Genomic DNA, 15,582 nt, shown 5'->3' with positions numbered 1-15,582 from the left:
TGTCAATAAGCTTATTAAGCTTCCGTGCTTAAGTTCCTAAATAATGATATGACGTAGATACCCTTTGTGAATTCTTTGTTATTTAGATATAGATAACGAGAATATTTTTTTTAAAGAAAATTGGTAAAAATAGATTAAAAAAAAAAGAGCATCTAAACTAATTGTCTTGGCTGAGGAATGGTATGAGCCTCAAGACTTGGCAAGTCTTGATCGAGGCGATTCTAAGACACACTCTAATAACATTTGATACCCGAATATATTAATCAACATTTTAGCTCAGCTGCTTTGGAGCGATTAAACTTGGGTTAGATTGAGACGTTTTTTAGATCAAATCCAAACTATGAAATATTAGGTTGGGCTCGGTTCTCTCTTCCTTTACCCTTTGTTAACATCTGTTTGATTGCATCGACTAAATTTTGACAAAACACTTCAGCCTTAACAGAGAGATTCTCGACCAAGTCTCAAATTCATATGTCCCAATCAAACTGAATGGGTCAAAAGAACATGTCAACAATTGTATCATCCATCTAGAAAGCGAATAATTCTTTAACTAAAAAACTTGCTCGAGTAGCCGAACATACCCGGATTCCTCGTGGTAGAATACGTACACATATCACAGTAATTCTTCCATAACTGAAACACAAGAGTCCAATGCTCATTTCAAAGGTTCATACCTGAACTCATTCATTTTTCATACAAAATATATAATAACAGCAAATACATAGTTCTTAGTTTTCCTCATTTTCCAACATTCCCATGTCATATTCTCCAAATAACAACAATTGTGTTCATTCATTCCATTGCAGTAGCTTTCTGAATTCAACCGGTGGGATTAGAGGATTCAAACTTCTGACCTCTTGGTCGAGAGGATATAACTAAACCAATTAAACTATATGAGGCACTCCACTGTGATAACAAAATCAAACAAAACAATAGTCTCTCAGGTTTTTACATCCATGTCTCTCCTCTCTCCCCCNAAAAAAAAAAAAAAAAAAAAAAAAAAAAAAAAAAAAAAAAAAAAAAAAAAAAAAAAAAAAAAAAAAAGAGGAAAAGGATTCTGTTGAGCTGAAAGATACTAGACTAGCACAAAGAAGACTGTTTAGAATGAACTAATACAGAAATTATTTATCATATAAACAAGATGGAGAAACTGTAACAAGAAAATGAAAGGAAACAGGAAACAATATTGTTACTTCATTTCCTTGCTAATAAATTGTTGACGACAGAATCATTCAAAAACAAGACAAACAGGAAACAAGAGTTAAAGTCAGTTGTCTCTTTTCCCCTAAGTTCTTTCTTTTTCTTATAATGGCTTTCATATGTGCCCCAACGCAGTGTAAGAAGCTTACCACAAACACAAAGGAAGGCGAAGATAGGCAGCCATATATGATAGTGAATAGCAGAGATATCAGATATTACCTATTTTGAGTGGAAAACCACTGAGTTTGCTGTTACTTTTGCCATTAATGTGAGCAGCCTAGCTCCTCTTCTGCAAGTTTGCTGCTGTTCCCACACCCCTGTCCACCATGATAATGGAAAAAACTCTTCTACTAGCATAATTAAAATGCAATACTTCCCATAAAATTTCAGAGCCACAGAGTTCCAAATATAGGAAAACAAAATCCCCATAACAACACTGAGAGTGGTTTAATGGTTTTCAACTAAAATAATTTGGTTTGCATGGGTTTTAAACTTTTTTTACTTTGTTTCATTTTGATTCCATATATTATACTTCTTGATCTCTAAAACCCACACAAAAAACTGGTTCATATATTCTAAATAAGGCATATTGAGTTTGATATCAAACTAAAAAATAGAATATTGATCTACAACAATCTAAACGAGAAAGTTTGAAACCAAATACTGAAAAGAACATTTGAAAGGGCCAACATATATATAGAGACACAACTCCAAGGATCAAAATAGAATCTAAACCTTAATGTTTGCATAGGTTAACATCAAGTGGATGAATTTCCTTTGCATAGCATTCAATACAAACATTATAGCAGAACCCAAATGTTAACTATAAGAAATTTAGGGCAAGGGCATGCACAAGTATCACTCACTGATGCAGGTGGAGAGGACTCTAACATAAAATTGCCATAAGAGAATCAAGTGTTACTCATTGAATGTATTTGGGAATTTCTCCCTTCCTTAATAGAGAGAGTGAGTACTCAGCAGTATCAATTAGGTCTTCAATATTGTGAAGAGATCGATCTTCAGAAGCAAGCAAGAAAATGCCACGAACCTCCGCCTTCTTTGCTAATCTAGCTGCGAAGCTGAGAGGCAAATTTGGGGAGTTGAGGCTCCGCAATATCTGGCGATAAAGGGATATAACACGCCCTCTGTTCCTCGCTAAATCCTCTGCTGTTGCCCATATGATACCTTTCGCCATTCCTCGAACTGAAAAGAAAATTGAAGACATTAGAATGAAAATAAAGAAACGGCGTGGCCCCCTAACAGAGAATGGTTCTCAATCACAGGTCAATTTCTCTGCCGCATTTCTTCAAACAGTTGGTGCCCTTGTCCCTGATCGAACTCAACTTATCAGGTAACCATAACTAGTTTCATCCATAGAACTGGGCAATGGTGAAACATTAGAGGCATACTGAATTCTTCAGATTTTGGGGGGTTTCCGACCATGACTCAATCATCAATACACAAACCCAACAACCATTTTACGCCAATTCCCCAGATTCTCGGCGCCGATTAGGAGTAAAAAAAGTTATAGAATATGAACATTTGTTTACCTGGATCAATCTGGAGTTTAGAGCGTGCGGAAGAACCACTGGACGACCGGATGCAGGATTGAAGAACGATGGCGATGGAGTTCGGAGAGAGGGAGAGATAGAGCCTCGCTTGATTCAGCAATAGAAGTTAACCCGCAGGCCGTCTTTTGCATAACCATACTATATTTCAAGGGTAAAATTACTACTTACATATACAAATAAATAAATAAATAAATAAATAAATAAATATATATATATATATATATATATATATATATATATACTAGTGGTGGCTTGAGCCGTTACATATGGTATTAGAGCCAGACACTGGCGGTGTGCCAACGAGGAGGCTGAGGCTAGGCCCCAAAAGGAGGACACTAAATGGTATTAGAGCCAGACACTGGCGGTGTGCCAACGAGGAGGCTGAGGCTAGGCCCCAAAAGGAGGACACTAAATGGTATTAGAGCCAGACACTGGCGGTGTGCCAACGAGGAGGCTGAGGCTAGGCCCCAAAAGGAGGACACTAAATGGTATTAGAGCCAGACACTGGCGGTGTGCCAACGAGGAGGCTGAGGCTAGGCCCCAAAAGGAGGACACTAAGGGAGTGGATTGGGGGGTCCCGCATCCCAAAAAGAGGACACGAAGGGGGTGGATTGGGGGTCCCGCATTGATTAGAGAAGAGAACGAGTGTTAGGAGACTGGGCAGGGCAAGAGGGTGGAAAGAATATAATTTCAAAGAAATGAAGTGTGTAAAACAGTAAAAAAAAAATGCTTAAAATCGAAACCCTAATATCGAAACCCTAATTTGGAAACGGCTCAAACCCACCGCTAGTATATATATATATATATATATATTTTGTGAATTTCTTCTAAGTTAAAAAACGTGTAATTTAACCTATTTAATTTTAGGGTTCGGGATTTAGTGACTTGATTTGGTTTTTTTTTTTTTTTTTAGTCAATCGATGACATTTATGCTTTCTAATTTTTACATTTTTTCACAATTTTTTTTTTCTAATGAAAAAAATTCGAATATTTTCATGAGAATTTTCAAAGTTTAATAATAACAATGAAACCTTTTAAAGTCTCGGGACACAATTTAAACCTACCTACAAATTTATATTTGCAGAATTCTACCTCATCGAGATTAGCAGTTTTAAACCACTGCATACATGAGAGAGAAACGACAAAAATACTTAGAACCTCTGACCGTTACGAGACGACTAATCGTGACAGCCTTAACAACGAGTCTCAACAGCTATAGAGAAGTGGCAAAATTCTAGTTACAGTGTGTATTACTATTTCTTTTGGTATTAAGGTTACCAATCACAACACAGTGCACATAATCATCTCGGCAACCGACGAAAATGCGACCACCTATCATAACAGGTGAAGAAAATATGTCTCCTTCAAGATCCACCCTTCCAAATTCTTCCACATTTGTGTTCTGGGAATTTCCCTCCTGTGTTGTATTCAACTTTACTCGAAGCAAATGTATGGCTCCAGAACTGGAGCAAACACAAATCAGCCTGAAAAACGCATTAGTTTTTCCTCAGCTTCAATCATATCTGATCGCCATGATGATATATATACACACACACTTGATATCAGTTAGTATTCAAACCAGCGTGTCTCGATTATTCTAATAGAACGATCACCCAACCTTACTACCATTGGTTGACAAAGAATATAACATGCCAAGTCTACTGCTAGCAGATATTGTCCGCTTTTGCACATTACGTATCGCCGTCAGCCTCACGGTTTTAAAATGTATAATACTATGGAGAGGTTTTCACACCCTTATAAGGAATGCTTTATTCCCCTCTCCAACCGATGTGGGATCTCACAATCCATCCCCTTGGGGGCTAGCGCCCTCGCTCGCATACCCCCCTAGAACCTAGCTTTGATACCATTTATAACATCTCAAGCCCACTGCTAGCAGATATTGTCCTCTTTAGACTTTTCCTTCAAGGGCTTCCCCACAGAGCCAAACACTATGTGCTAGCGAGGACGCTGGCCTTCAAGTGAGTGGATTGTGAGATCCCACGTCGGTTGGAGAGGGGAACAAAACATTTCTAATGGGGTGTGAAAACCTTTCCCTAGTAGACACGTTTTAAAACCTTAACGGGAAGCCAAAAGGAAAAGTCCAAAAAGAACAATATCTACCGGGAGTAGTCCACAAGAGGTGGGCTTGGACTGCTACCATGACTTATGAACCAATGTCACCTAAATCCTTTATTATGTTTATAGTCCTAGACTAACCCATTAGAGTTAACGAGTTAACAGATAGATATTATCAATCAATTCAGTTTTATTTCCTTTCATAATTGTTTTTCATACCTGTCAGAGGAGGTGGAAGTTTCAGGCACAAGTTGCAGCTGTTCATCAACACAAGCAGATGCAGTTATCGGATTACCAATGTTGTACTCCCACACTAAATCTCCACTTTTCTGAGTAAATCCCAACAGAGAATACAAGATTTCAAGATTTGTTACTTCTCATAGTGACTTTAGCAGCCTAAGTGTGGATTTTGCCAGTAAGAAGTACTAAAAAGTTAAGAAGGAAATAAGATTTAAAAAATAATTACAATGGCGTTTACCAGTTCAAAAGAATAAATGCTTCCATTTCTGGAACATATGAGCACCTGAAACAAATATTTATAAGCAAAATTCTTACTAGAACTTGTGAGGACACTGCAAAAATGTACCTGTGAAGGGACAACGGAGGATATACAAGCTCCAGCAAATATCGGACCACCAGTTTTACACTGAATGAGATAATTTTTTATGAACACACAATGAAGAATTTTACATAGAATTTTCAATAAAGAAAAAGAAACGAATGTGAATATAACAACAAAAGAATTACACCTTCCATGAAACAGATCCGTTTGAATCCAGTGCAACAACGTGACCATTCACCAGGCAACAAATAACTGCGGATACAGAAATCAAGAAATGAAACATGATGATATGAGAAAGGTTGTATTCCAATATCATAAATCCATAGATTCAAAATTTGGAAGCTTCTTTTCTGACTGTCAAATTATGTATATGGAAACCTGCCGAGGCCGTAGAAGTTTCTAAATTTGCAAACTTCTGATTGAGTACAAGGGACTCAAACACTCACAGATTTGGCAAAGATTTGGCAAATGCATCTCGGGTTTCATTCCTTACTAGAGAAACTTCAGGAAAAGCTAAGAATTAATTACATTATCTGTAACGGCTCAAGCCCACTGCTAGCAAATATTGTCCTCTTTGGGCTTTCATTTTCGGGTTTCCCCTCAAGGTTTCTAGAATGCGTCTGCTAGGGAGAGGTTTTCACATCCTCCTCCCCAACCGATGTGGGATCTTACAATTCAACCCTCTTCGAGGCCCAGCATTCTCACTGGCACCCATTCCCTTCTCCAATCGACGTGGGACCCCCCAATCCACCCCTTCAAGGCCTAGCGTCCTTACTGGCACACCGACTCGTGTCCACCCCCCTTCGAGGTTCCGCCTCCTCTCTGGCACATCGCCCAATGTCTAGCTCTGATACCATTTGTAACGGCTCAACCCCTCTGCTAGCAGATATTGCCCTTTTTGGATTTTCCTCTTTCAGGCTTCCCCTCAAGGTTTTTAAAAATGCGTCTGCTAAGGATCGGTTTCCACACCCTTATAAAGAATGCTTCGTTCTTCTCTCCANAAAAAAAAAAAAAAAAAAAAAGGAAAACTTTGCAACCAGATGGAAGAAATGTGGATTTTCTTCGAATCTAATGAATATCTGGAACAGATTCATGAAATACAAGAGGACAAAATAATGTAGCAAAGTTTCTTCATGAAAGTCAAACTAATGCCTTAAAAAGTATAGGAAGATAGTTGGATACCTTAGAGAAATAGAAGAACAAGAACAAGAAAACCATCATTTAAGAAACCATGAATTCCAATATACAAAATTGCAGTAAAACTGTCAAAACTAAAGAACATTAATTAATTTGGTTTGCAAGCCAAACATTTGTTCCGAACTTGAAGGAATTAAAAGAGAATAATTTCAGTATCCTGTCTCAAACCGACTCAAACTTTTTCATTCAGGATTTCTAACGTTTTCCCAAATTCATCCTACTATAGATCTTCTGTCTACACAAATTTACAAACAAAACGTCCAGAGAGAGATCACTCAGAAGACATGAAACAACAACAAAATAAGATCATAAAGACATACCATTTCCAGAAAGTGGATCAATTGCAAGGGAACCAAAGACTGGCGCTTCTAGATCATAGTGCCACAAAGTACTGAAAGGAAAAGCCTGCAGTGATTAAGACGAGGAACTATTCAACCAAAAGCTATATGGCTTTGGATCGTAACATAGTATATTGGAGACAGCTTAGGCTTCTCTAACTTCCATAACATTTTGGAGAGGGAAGGAGATGAAATATATAAAAAATGGAACTAAGCACTCAATTGAAAGTCCCTCGGCGTGGAGAAGGAAAGAGAGGAATTTATCGTAACCCATCAAGTAATGTCATTTCCTTCTCAACTTATATCGTTCTCATGTAATCTTAACTTTCAAAGGTTTAAGAATTGTGGTGGGAAAGGTGTTAGGAACATAGAAGGTAACTAGAGAGATTAGTTCCTGAAGATGTAGATATCCAATGGTAGTTGTCTCATAGTCTCCCAGTCTGTGTATTAAGAAACTGGATCTGCAGAAGATAGTTTCTCCTCACTGTCCCAAGTATCAAAAAGTCCCAACTAAAATAATATAGACTCAAAACTGCAATGGGTATAGAAATATCTTGTAACAGCCCAAGCCCACCGCTAGTACATATTGTCCGCTTTGGCCCGTTATGTATTGCCATCAACCTCACAGTTTTAAAACGCGTCTGTTAGGGATAAGTTTCCACATCCTTATAAGGAATGTTTCGTTCCCCTCTCCAACCGATGTGGGATCTAACAATCCACCCCCCTTGGAGGCCCAGCGTTCTCACTGGCACACCGCCCGATGTCTGGCTCTGATACCATTTGTAACAGCCCAATGACACCGCTAGCAAATATTGTCCGCTTTGTCCCATTACATATCGCCGTCAGCCTCACGGTTTTAAAATGCGTCTGTTAGGGAGAGGTTTCCACACCCTTATAAGATATGCATCGTTCCCCTCTCCTACCAATGTGGGGTCTCAATATCTAGTAGTTATTTCTCATCTGCCGAATTCCCAAGCCAAATTCATGATTAGAAGGATTCATCTTTTTCCTGGTTAAAAGAAATCAACATATACTAGTAGTTTCCATTGCCTTTATCAACAGAGCACTCGTCCGTCCACTTGTTGAAGCCACATAAAGCCTATGTTGCACCTACAGAAAGGGAAAAGTTGCATTAAAAATTTTACAATGTATTGCAGCTTCAATACTCCTAATCTATTGCATCTTTATTTTACAGTGTGCAAATGCCTTCAAATGACATCCAGTGTAAAAATATAAGCAGATACCAGAATAGAGGGAATACAGAAATGAGTATTTTCATGACTCAAAATCAAGCCAACTCAATGAAACCGTACAAGTCAACATTCTTAAAAAATCTATGTTTTTCCAGGCACCTGTTTATAGTACAATTATCGTACTGCTATCTCTAGATTACTGTTTTCAGCTGCTCATACACCCTCTTCTCTTCTAATATAGGTACAAACTCATGCACATCGAAACGAACCAAACATGCACCAAAAATAAAAAGAACGGAATGGAAGAGAAGAAAAAAAGAATCCAAAAATGATAGATTATTTGCTTTCTTGGATCTCTTCTAATGATCCTCCTCCACAAACTTGATTCCTCATGAATAAATATCCACAACCGTTTACTGATGCTCTCATTTGAAAATAAACAGCAGTATAACCTTTTTTTAAGAGAGAAAAAAAAGGTAACTTGAAACAATCTTGAATGAACTATTGACCATCATTTGGGAAAGTAATGGAAAAAATTGAGTGAGTTTACCCCATCAATTGCAGGTGATCCATATATACTTCCTCCACATGGAAGTTTATAAACACAAGAATGCCTCACGTAGTCAAGTGCATATAAGTTATGGTCATATGATCCACACCTACATGAAAATTTATAAAATCTTAAGCTAATAAACTTTGTGTACCATGATGATGTACTTAATACTATATTTCTTTTTAGTCTGTGAATTAGGGGAAGTTTCTCTACAAACCAAACATGATCACTAAGAGACCAATATAAACAAAAAGAAAAAAAAAGAGAGAAAGAAAAGAACAGAAATCTCCCAGCAGGTAATTAAAATAAAAAAACAACATAATAGAGGAGAATGAAAGACCTGTTGGCCAAAATACCGAAGTAATAAAACCATACCAGATTAAATTTCTCTCTGGATCAACCACTGGCTGCGATTTTACCTTCATTTTAAAAGATGAAATATTTATTAATTAGGAGAAGCTGATGAGTAAAACATGATTTAAACACTGGCACTCGGCAGATGAATAATTTGAATCAAATATGAGATCATATGCAATTCATTCCCCTTTTAATGAGTTCAACAGAACTGTCATGCTTGATCATTGACCAGTTTGTTAATATAAACAAATCCCCTTACCTCACCACACGTTTGGAACGTCCATTGGATATTACCAGTGGAAAACTCGAGAAAATATATCTTCCCTTTGTAGCATCCTACTACAACCTAAAAAGTTTCCAAGAAAAATAAATATTCCTTTTCAAAGATAAAAACTTAATTAGACGTTATGCCTAATGACCGCATCACAATAACGAGATAACCTGAGAAAAGTCCCCAACAATTGCCGTGGAACATTCAATTCGTCCTTCTAGCCTTATCTCCCATTGAAGAGAAGCACTGTAGAAAGTTATGCAATAAAAGTATAACTTCAGTAAATCAAATAAAAATGAATAAGTAATTAGTGATTAGTGTACACTTCTTCGTTAAAAGAAAATAGGAACTGCTAATGAAGATCTATGTGAAGTACACGGAAAAGAGGAACGAGACAAGTCAAACACACACCACACATTCACAAGAGAGAGCGAAGGACAGAAGAAAAGGAAGATGAAGAAGTTGAACTACAGCAATCTTCTTGCTTGGCTCCTTCCTCTGAGATTTTTAGTAACTGCCCAATTTATCTTAATTCTAGCTACTTGGAGCTTTCTTCTTCTACATTTTTTTTTCTTTCTTTCTTTATTATTATTATTATTTGTGGTCATGTTCATGGCTTTTGTCTGGGAGGATACATCATCATCACTTCCTCGACATTGTCTACAACAAGTTGGTTTGCTTTTTGATCAAGAAAGAGAACAGTAAATCACATTCCTAAGATATTTTAAAGCTTTATTCCTTACCAAATTATAAGGAACGCTTAACACATATTTCCATCCTAAAACTAAAAACATATAATCAGTGAAAAGGGGCAAGAATAGAAGTTCATCGAGGAAAAAAGCATCTGTATTTGTAACATAAAAGATGGAAAAGTTAAAGACAACGTAGAAGGAATACTCTGGCTTACTACATTAAAGTAAATACATGTTCCAATTCTTTATTGCTGCTTACTTTTTTGCATCTACGCAGACAAACTTCTGTGAGTGAGAACCAATAAACAAGTAGATTTTGGGGTGTTTAAACACAACAAGTGGTGAAGCATCCACGCAAGACTCCATATGAACTTGCCATAGTTTTTTCATAGAACCATTTTCACCTCTTGGGGACTTAACTGACAAAGTTTCTACACATCCACTGTTACCAATGTACTTGTGTTCATACACAACCTTGTTGTATCGACTGAATGCACATGACACAGACGTCAAAAGAGAATCCCACAGGTGCCCACCAACCTGACCTATATCTTCCAAATTGATTGAAAAATCAGAAACCTCCTTATTGTGTTTCGAGATTGAAGAATTGTTATTCCTTGGTATGGCTGCCCTCGAAAAACCATCATTTGGATGAACTTGTTTCCTTTTTCCAGAGTTCTGACCCTCATTAATATCAAAATGGGTCAGAAACTCAGAATCATCGAAAGAAAACTTGTTCCACCTGTCAATTTTCAGGTTCTTTCTTGAGTCAGCATCCCTATTGATATCTATATCTGACCCTTTCTTCTCTAGAAGGGCCGTAAGAAGCTTAGCTGGACTTGGATAGTGATACAGCCATCTCATATCAACCCCTAATCTATATGAAACATGCGCTGCAGTTATAGAGTTACCACCCATCGTAAAGAAGTCATCATCACTAGAGATCTCTTTAATCATTAAAGCATCAGAGAAAGCCTGCAATGCAAGAGAACAGATGTTGAAGAAAGTGTGGATTATATAGAGAACACACTCCATTGTCCTTTTCACAAACTGCTATAAATGAAGCAAAAAGACTGGAAATATCAAGAAGATGGGGGCCACACCTTTTTTATGACTTGCATGTAGTCATTTGCCCATGTTTCATCAATAGTTTCATGTTCATGCTCCCAAAGAGGTCTTGAATGCGTCAAGATCTCATAATCAACTTTTCCACTGGATGACATAGGGATTGAGTCAATGAAGAAAAAGCTGTTTGGAATCATAGCCAATAGAACTTTTTCCACCAGCCAACTTCTAACAGTGGACCTGAATACATCACTCTTCTTGTTATCTTTCAAAACTAGAAATGCCACTAGATATTCAAGTTCCCTATCACTTCTCCTGGAAACTACAGCTGCATCTACAACATCTGGATGTTCCCTTAAAGCATTCTCAATCTCTTCTAAAGCAATACGTTGCCCATTAACTTTGATAATGCGATCTTTTCTCCCCAAGAACACCAAATCACCACTTTGAAGCTGTCGGACAAAATCACCCATCCTGATATAAATTTGATCACAATTTGCATTGAGTGAACCTCCATGAACAAAGTCTTGAGAAGAAATTTTACCATCCAAAGGGTGAAAAGTAGAATCTGAATAATATCCACTACATACACAGGGGCCACCAACCCACAGTTCTCCCTGGTTCAGTGCATCATTGTCACCAACAACCACAACATCACAGTGAGAAATCGGCACACCAATTGGAACAGTACTGATTTCTTCTGTCCCCAAAATCATTGGCATTCTCTTGCAATCAAAATATGTACAATCACCAGATACCTTTTTGTTCAGAAAATCGAGATATTAAATCATTAGCCAATTGATATGAGTGACAGGGGAAAAGGTAGCTCAATATGTTCCATGCTACTGAATTAAAGTGCAAAGAACAAGTGAATAGTGGCACCTTTAATTACCATCTTGATATAAATCTAAATTACAAAATTCATACGGTGCATAAAAAAGGAGTTGCAACTTTAATTTTAGAAAATATAAATAATTTCAAGATCTTCACGAGTTGGTATCCAAGAAAAAAAAAATCATTGTTGAACAAAGTGAAGGATTGTAAGATATACACCACGATCAAGTTTCTTTATATTCAATAGCAATCCTGACATATCAAGATACAATCTATTTAACACTTGCCATGAACATGGTTGCTTGTAAGCTTGCCACCATTCACTACTCTAAAGCATGAAGGCAGCACCATGTCCAACAAAAATTAAGGAGGAGTTGCTGAAGAGAGGGAGCTAAAAGAGAAACAAGTCCATGCATCTTTCCCTATAGTATTCAGTCGCAGATTAGCATTGTAAGCAGAACCGGAAGTTGCCTAAATTGAGTGCGTAATGCGGGAAGGATTTAAATCCTAACCTCTGTACTGCCATACAAATTCAAAACTGTGGTCTCTGGTAATAACTTGACAAGCGCATTCCATAACTGTATTGGCAGAATTTCACCACTCAGAATTAACAATCTTAGGGAACATCTGTTCTGCATCACACACAGTCTTTGCAATGCAGGAAGGAGCGCCCTCATTAGTGATGGAACAGCAGTAAGCTTACTGATGGAATATGCCTTCACAGAAAGAGATTAAATTCAGCCATCCATAAACTAAGAATGAAGCACGAATTATGAGCTGATATCGACTATACAAAGTAGCAACGGCAACTAATCTCAGTTCATATATTTAATTTCAATGAACATAATAAAAGGCTCGATGGACTTTTATCTGATTAAAAAATCTATAAGATTCTACCTGAATAAAATTGACAACAGAATATAGTTTTTCTTTCAACTCTTTCATCGGAGGTATAATCAAGGCAGAAGATGTTAATATGGCACTAAGAAATTCTTGAATGTGATCAATAAAGCTAATAGATGTCTTGAACAATAAAAGTTCCTCTCCACTAGAAGGAAATAATTCTTGCATCCATTGAAAGCGATTTAGAAGACCTACAAAAGTTAAAACCATTTTGTTAATGAAACATCACTCTGGAAGGTCGATCAAAATAACACCATGATTGTGAAGAGCACTGTGAAAAAACACTTTTCTTTGAATTGAAATAATTTTTGTAAGTTCATTGGTTTTTCAGGAATCTCTATCGATATTGACATTTTATTTATATATCCACCGACATTTTCATAAAATTGAGATATCAACATTTCCATTTGGCATCAATCCTCGGTAATAGCATACCTTGTTCGGTGCCACATATTCCTTTCGGCTTTCCAGTAGATCCAGATGTATGCATAATGTAACAAAACAACCTCCCTTTCTCACGCTCACAGGGAAAAACTAAATCAACCGCACTATTATGCTCTGGAATAGAATTTTCTTCCATAGTAAAACTAAAAGTCGAACAGCTTCTGATTTGCTCAAGCCAACGAAACCCATCAGTCAAGTGATAGCCATCTTCACAAAATGAAGATCCAGAGTAGATAATAAGATCGATTTTCGACGTAGAAACAACTGACAGAATCCTCTTTTTAGGCCAGGCAGGATCTAACGGCATGAAAGCCCCTCCGCATCTTAGTACAGAAAGAACAGCAATTATATATTCAACTGAAGGTGGCATATATATTCCAAATATTTTCGGTACATTGCTGCTGTCAAGCTCAACTGATGCTTCAGATAATTCATTAGCCACTGGACAAGTCTTTACCAGCTGATCATTAGCTGAAAAATTGTAGAGATTCATTGCCATGTTAATAAGATCGCCCCATTGAACGGGAAAACACTACACTGTTTTACAGAAATACAAGCATATTTAAGGTTCAAAAGCGATGCCTAGATTCTCATTCGTCTTCGAATTGTTTTTCCAGTAATATTGCAGTCAACTTTAAACCTTCCTCGCTAAATATATAACCATTGAGATAGGCAGCATCTCGTCAATATGGATGAGAAATACCAGATTATCAAAATTTTAGTCGAATGAAGTGTATTATGCGAGTCATAAAATCGTAAAGGAGAAGACGATTACGAGAGAATTAAAAACAAAAATCAGTAGAATTGAGGAAATGACCTCGGTGAGGAGCAGTGGGCGCGATTAATTGAGGATCGCGAAGGATTGCAAGAAGGCGGGAACTGAGAGAATCAACGGAGGCCAACAGCTGCGAGTAAGTGAAGCACTGGTCGCCATCGTACATGGAAGGGAAAGCGGATATAGCCCGCTCCGTGAAAAAATTCTCATCTCCTCCGCCGCCGCCGCCGCCGCCGTGTAACTGGCGGCAAAGCTGAACTCCACCGGAGGCATGAATTACTGCGATTTTTTCAGGATGAGACAATGCAACTCTCTGAAACTCGTGAGATATGCAGCAAGGAAGCTGCCTCATAGTCTCTTTCGCGGAACTTCAACCATTAGCGGTACTGGAAACTTCAGCTCACCTCGGGCATTGCTGCTTCTGTATTGCTTCGATTGTTTTGTGCTTGGAGAATAGACAACATTTTACTGATTAATCTGTTTTTTAGATTATACAATTAAATTAATAAAAATATCTTTAAATTTTTTATTTTCTCCTACAAATATTTCAAAAAAAAATATTTAAAATACCCTATAAATCAAAAGGCATACTTTTTAAGTTGAGAAAATTATTTAAAAAAGTAATTTAAAATTTTAAAATTTTAATTAATACAATTTTTTTTTTAAACTTAAAAAATGCCTTTAAATTTTTTTGAAAAAATAAAATAATATATTTATTGTTAGTACACGTTTCAAAATTACTCGTGAACTTTTCAAAACAGGATAATCTATGAGATGTCAATAGACAGCTTTTCTCACCGAGGTAGATAATATATGAAGTGTCAATAGACCGCTTTCTTTTTTTACAGTAAGATTTTTTTTTTTCTTTTTTTCAAAATAAAGGGTGTTAATGTAATTTTAAAAATTTTAATTTATGTTTTGTTTGGACCAATAAATTTGTTTGTGAGCTTTTCCTAATTTCATTATTATTTAATTGAATCATTATTTTTTTTAGTTGTAATAGTACGAGCTCACTGCTAGTATATATTGTCAATTTTAGCCCATTATATATGTTATTAAGGAGAGGTTTCCATACTATTATAAGAAATGTTTTGTTTCCCTATCCAACCGATGTGGGATTTCACAATCCACCTCCTCGGGGGGTCCAGCGTCCTCGCTGGGATACCGCTCGCCCCTGGTGACTGGCTCTGATACCATTTGTAACGATTCAAACCCACCACTAAGAGATATTATTCGTTTTTGTCTGTTACGTATTGTCGTCAACCCCAGGATTTTAAATTATTTCTTAGTCATCTAAGCTTCATGATCACTCTCATTCAAAAGTGGTTTCAGTTCTTTTATATACTCCTCTTTTACTATGGTGTCACAGCAACTGTCACAAGTTATTATAAACAAAATCACTACATAAAACAATACATTAAACTCTCTACTTTCTCTAATAATTATTGTATATTCAAATGAGAGATTAATATTTTAAAAATCTTACAATTAAAGATACATAATTTTTTAACGCTAAATTATAAATATATAGTCTATAATTTAAATATAAAA

At 36.8% G+C, this 15,582-nt stretch overlaps 2 protein-coding genes across 2 annotated transcripts; both read right to left on the bottom strand.

Annotated features, from left to right (window-relative positions):
• Positions 1–1,771: 1,771 nt before the first annotated feature.
• Positions 1,772–2,403, bottom strand: LOC111806583. The gene has a single exon (XM_023691960.1). The coding sequence runs from the start codon at positions 2,393–2,395 to the stop codon at positions 2,123–2,125; it is 273 nt and encodes a 90-aa protein (XP_023547728.1). The 5' UTR covers positions 2,396–2,403; the 3' UTR covers positions 1,772–2,122.
• Positions 2,404–3,854: 1,451 nt separating this feature from the next.
• Positions 3,855–14,484, bottom strand: LOC111807188 (putative acyl-activating enzyme 19). The gene is made up of 17 exons (XM_023692792.1): positions 14,074–14,484; positions 13,248–13,727; positions 12,807–13,003; positions 12,422–12,625; positions 11,114–11,833; positions 10,270–10,985; positions 9,489–9,564; positions 9,307–9,393; positions 9,066–9,109; positions 8,688–8,796; positions 7,995–8,054; positions 6,927–7,011; positions 5,597–5,661; positions 5,434–5,493; positions 5,326–5,370; positions 5,067–5,176; positions 3,855–4,255 (listed from the first exon to the last, which is right to left on the bottom strand). The coding sequence occupies exons 1-17, from the start codon at positions 14,381–14,383 to the stop codon at positions 4,006–4,008; spliced, it is 3,618 nt and encodes a 1,205-aa protein (XP_023548560.1). The 5' UTR covers positions 14,384–14,484; the 3' UTR covers positions 3,855–4,005.
• Between the last annotated feature and the right edge of the window lie 1,098 nt (positions 14,485–15,582).

Source organism: Cucurbita pepo, chromosome LG12 (genome assembly GCF_002806865.2).
Source record: "Cucurbita pepo subsp. pepo cultivar mu-cu-16 chromosome LG12, ASM280686v2, whole genome shotgun sequence".
NCBI lineage: Eukaryota > Viridiplantae > Streptophyta > Magnoliopsida > Cucurbitales > Cucurbitaceae > Cucurbita > Cucurbita pepo.
Note: the sequence above shows the minus strand (reverse complement) of the source record. Positions and strands in the feature narration are given on the sequence as shown.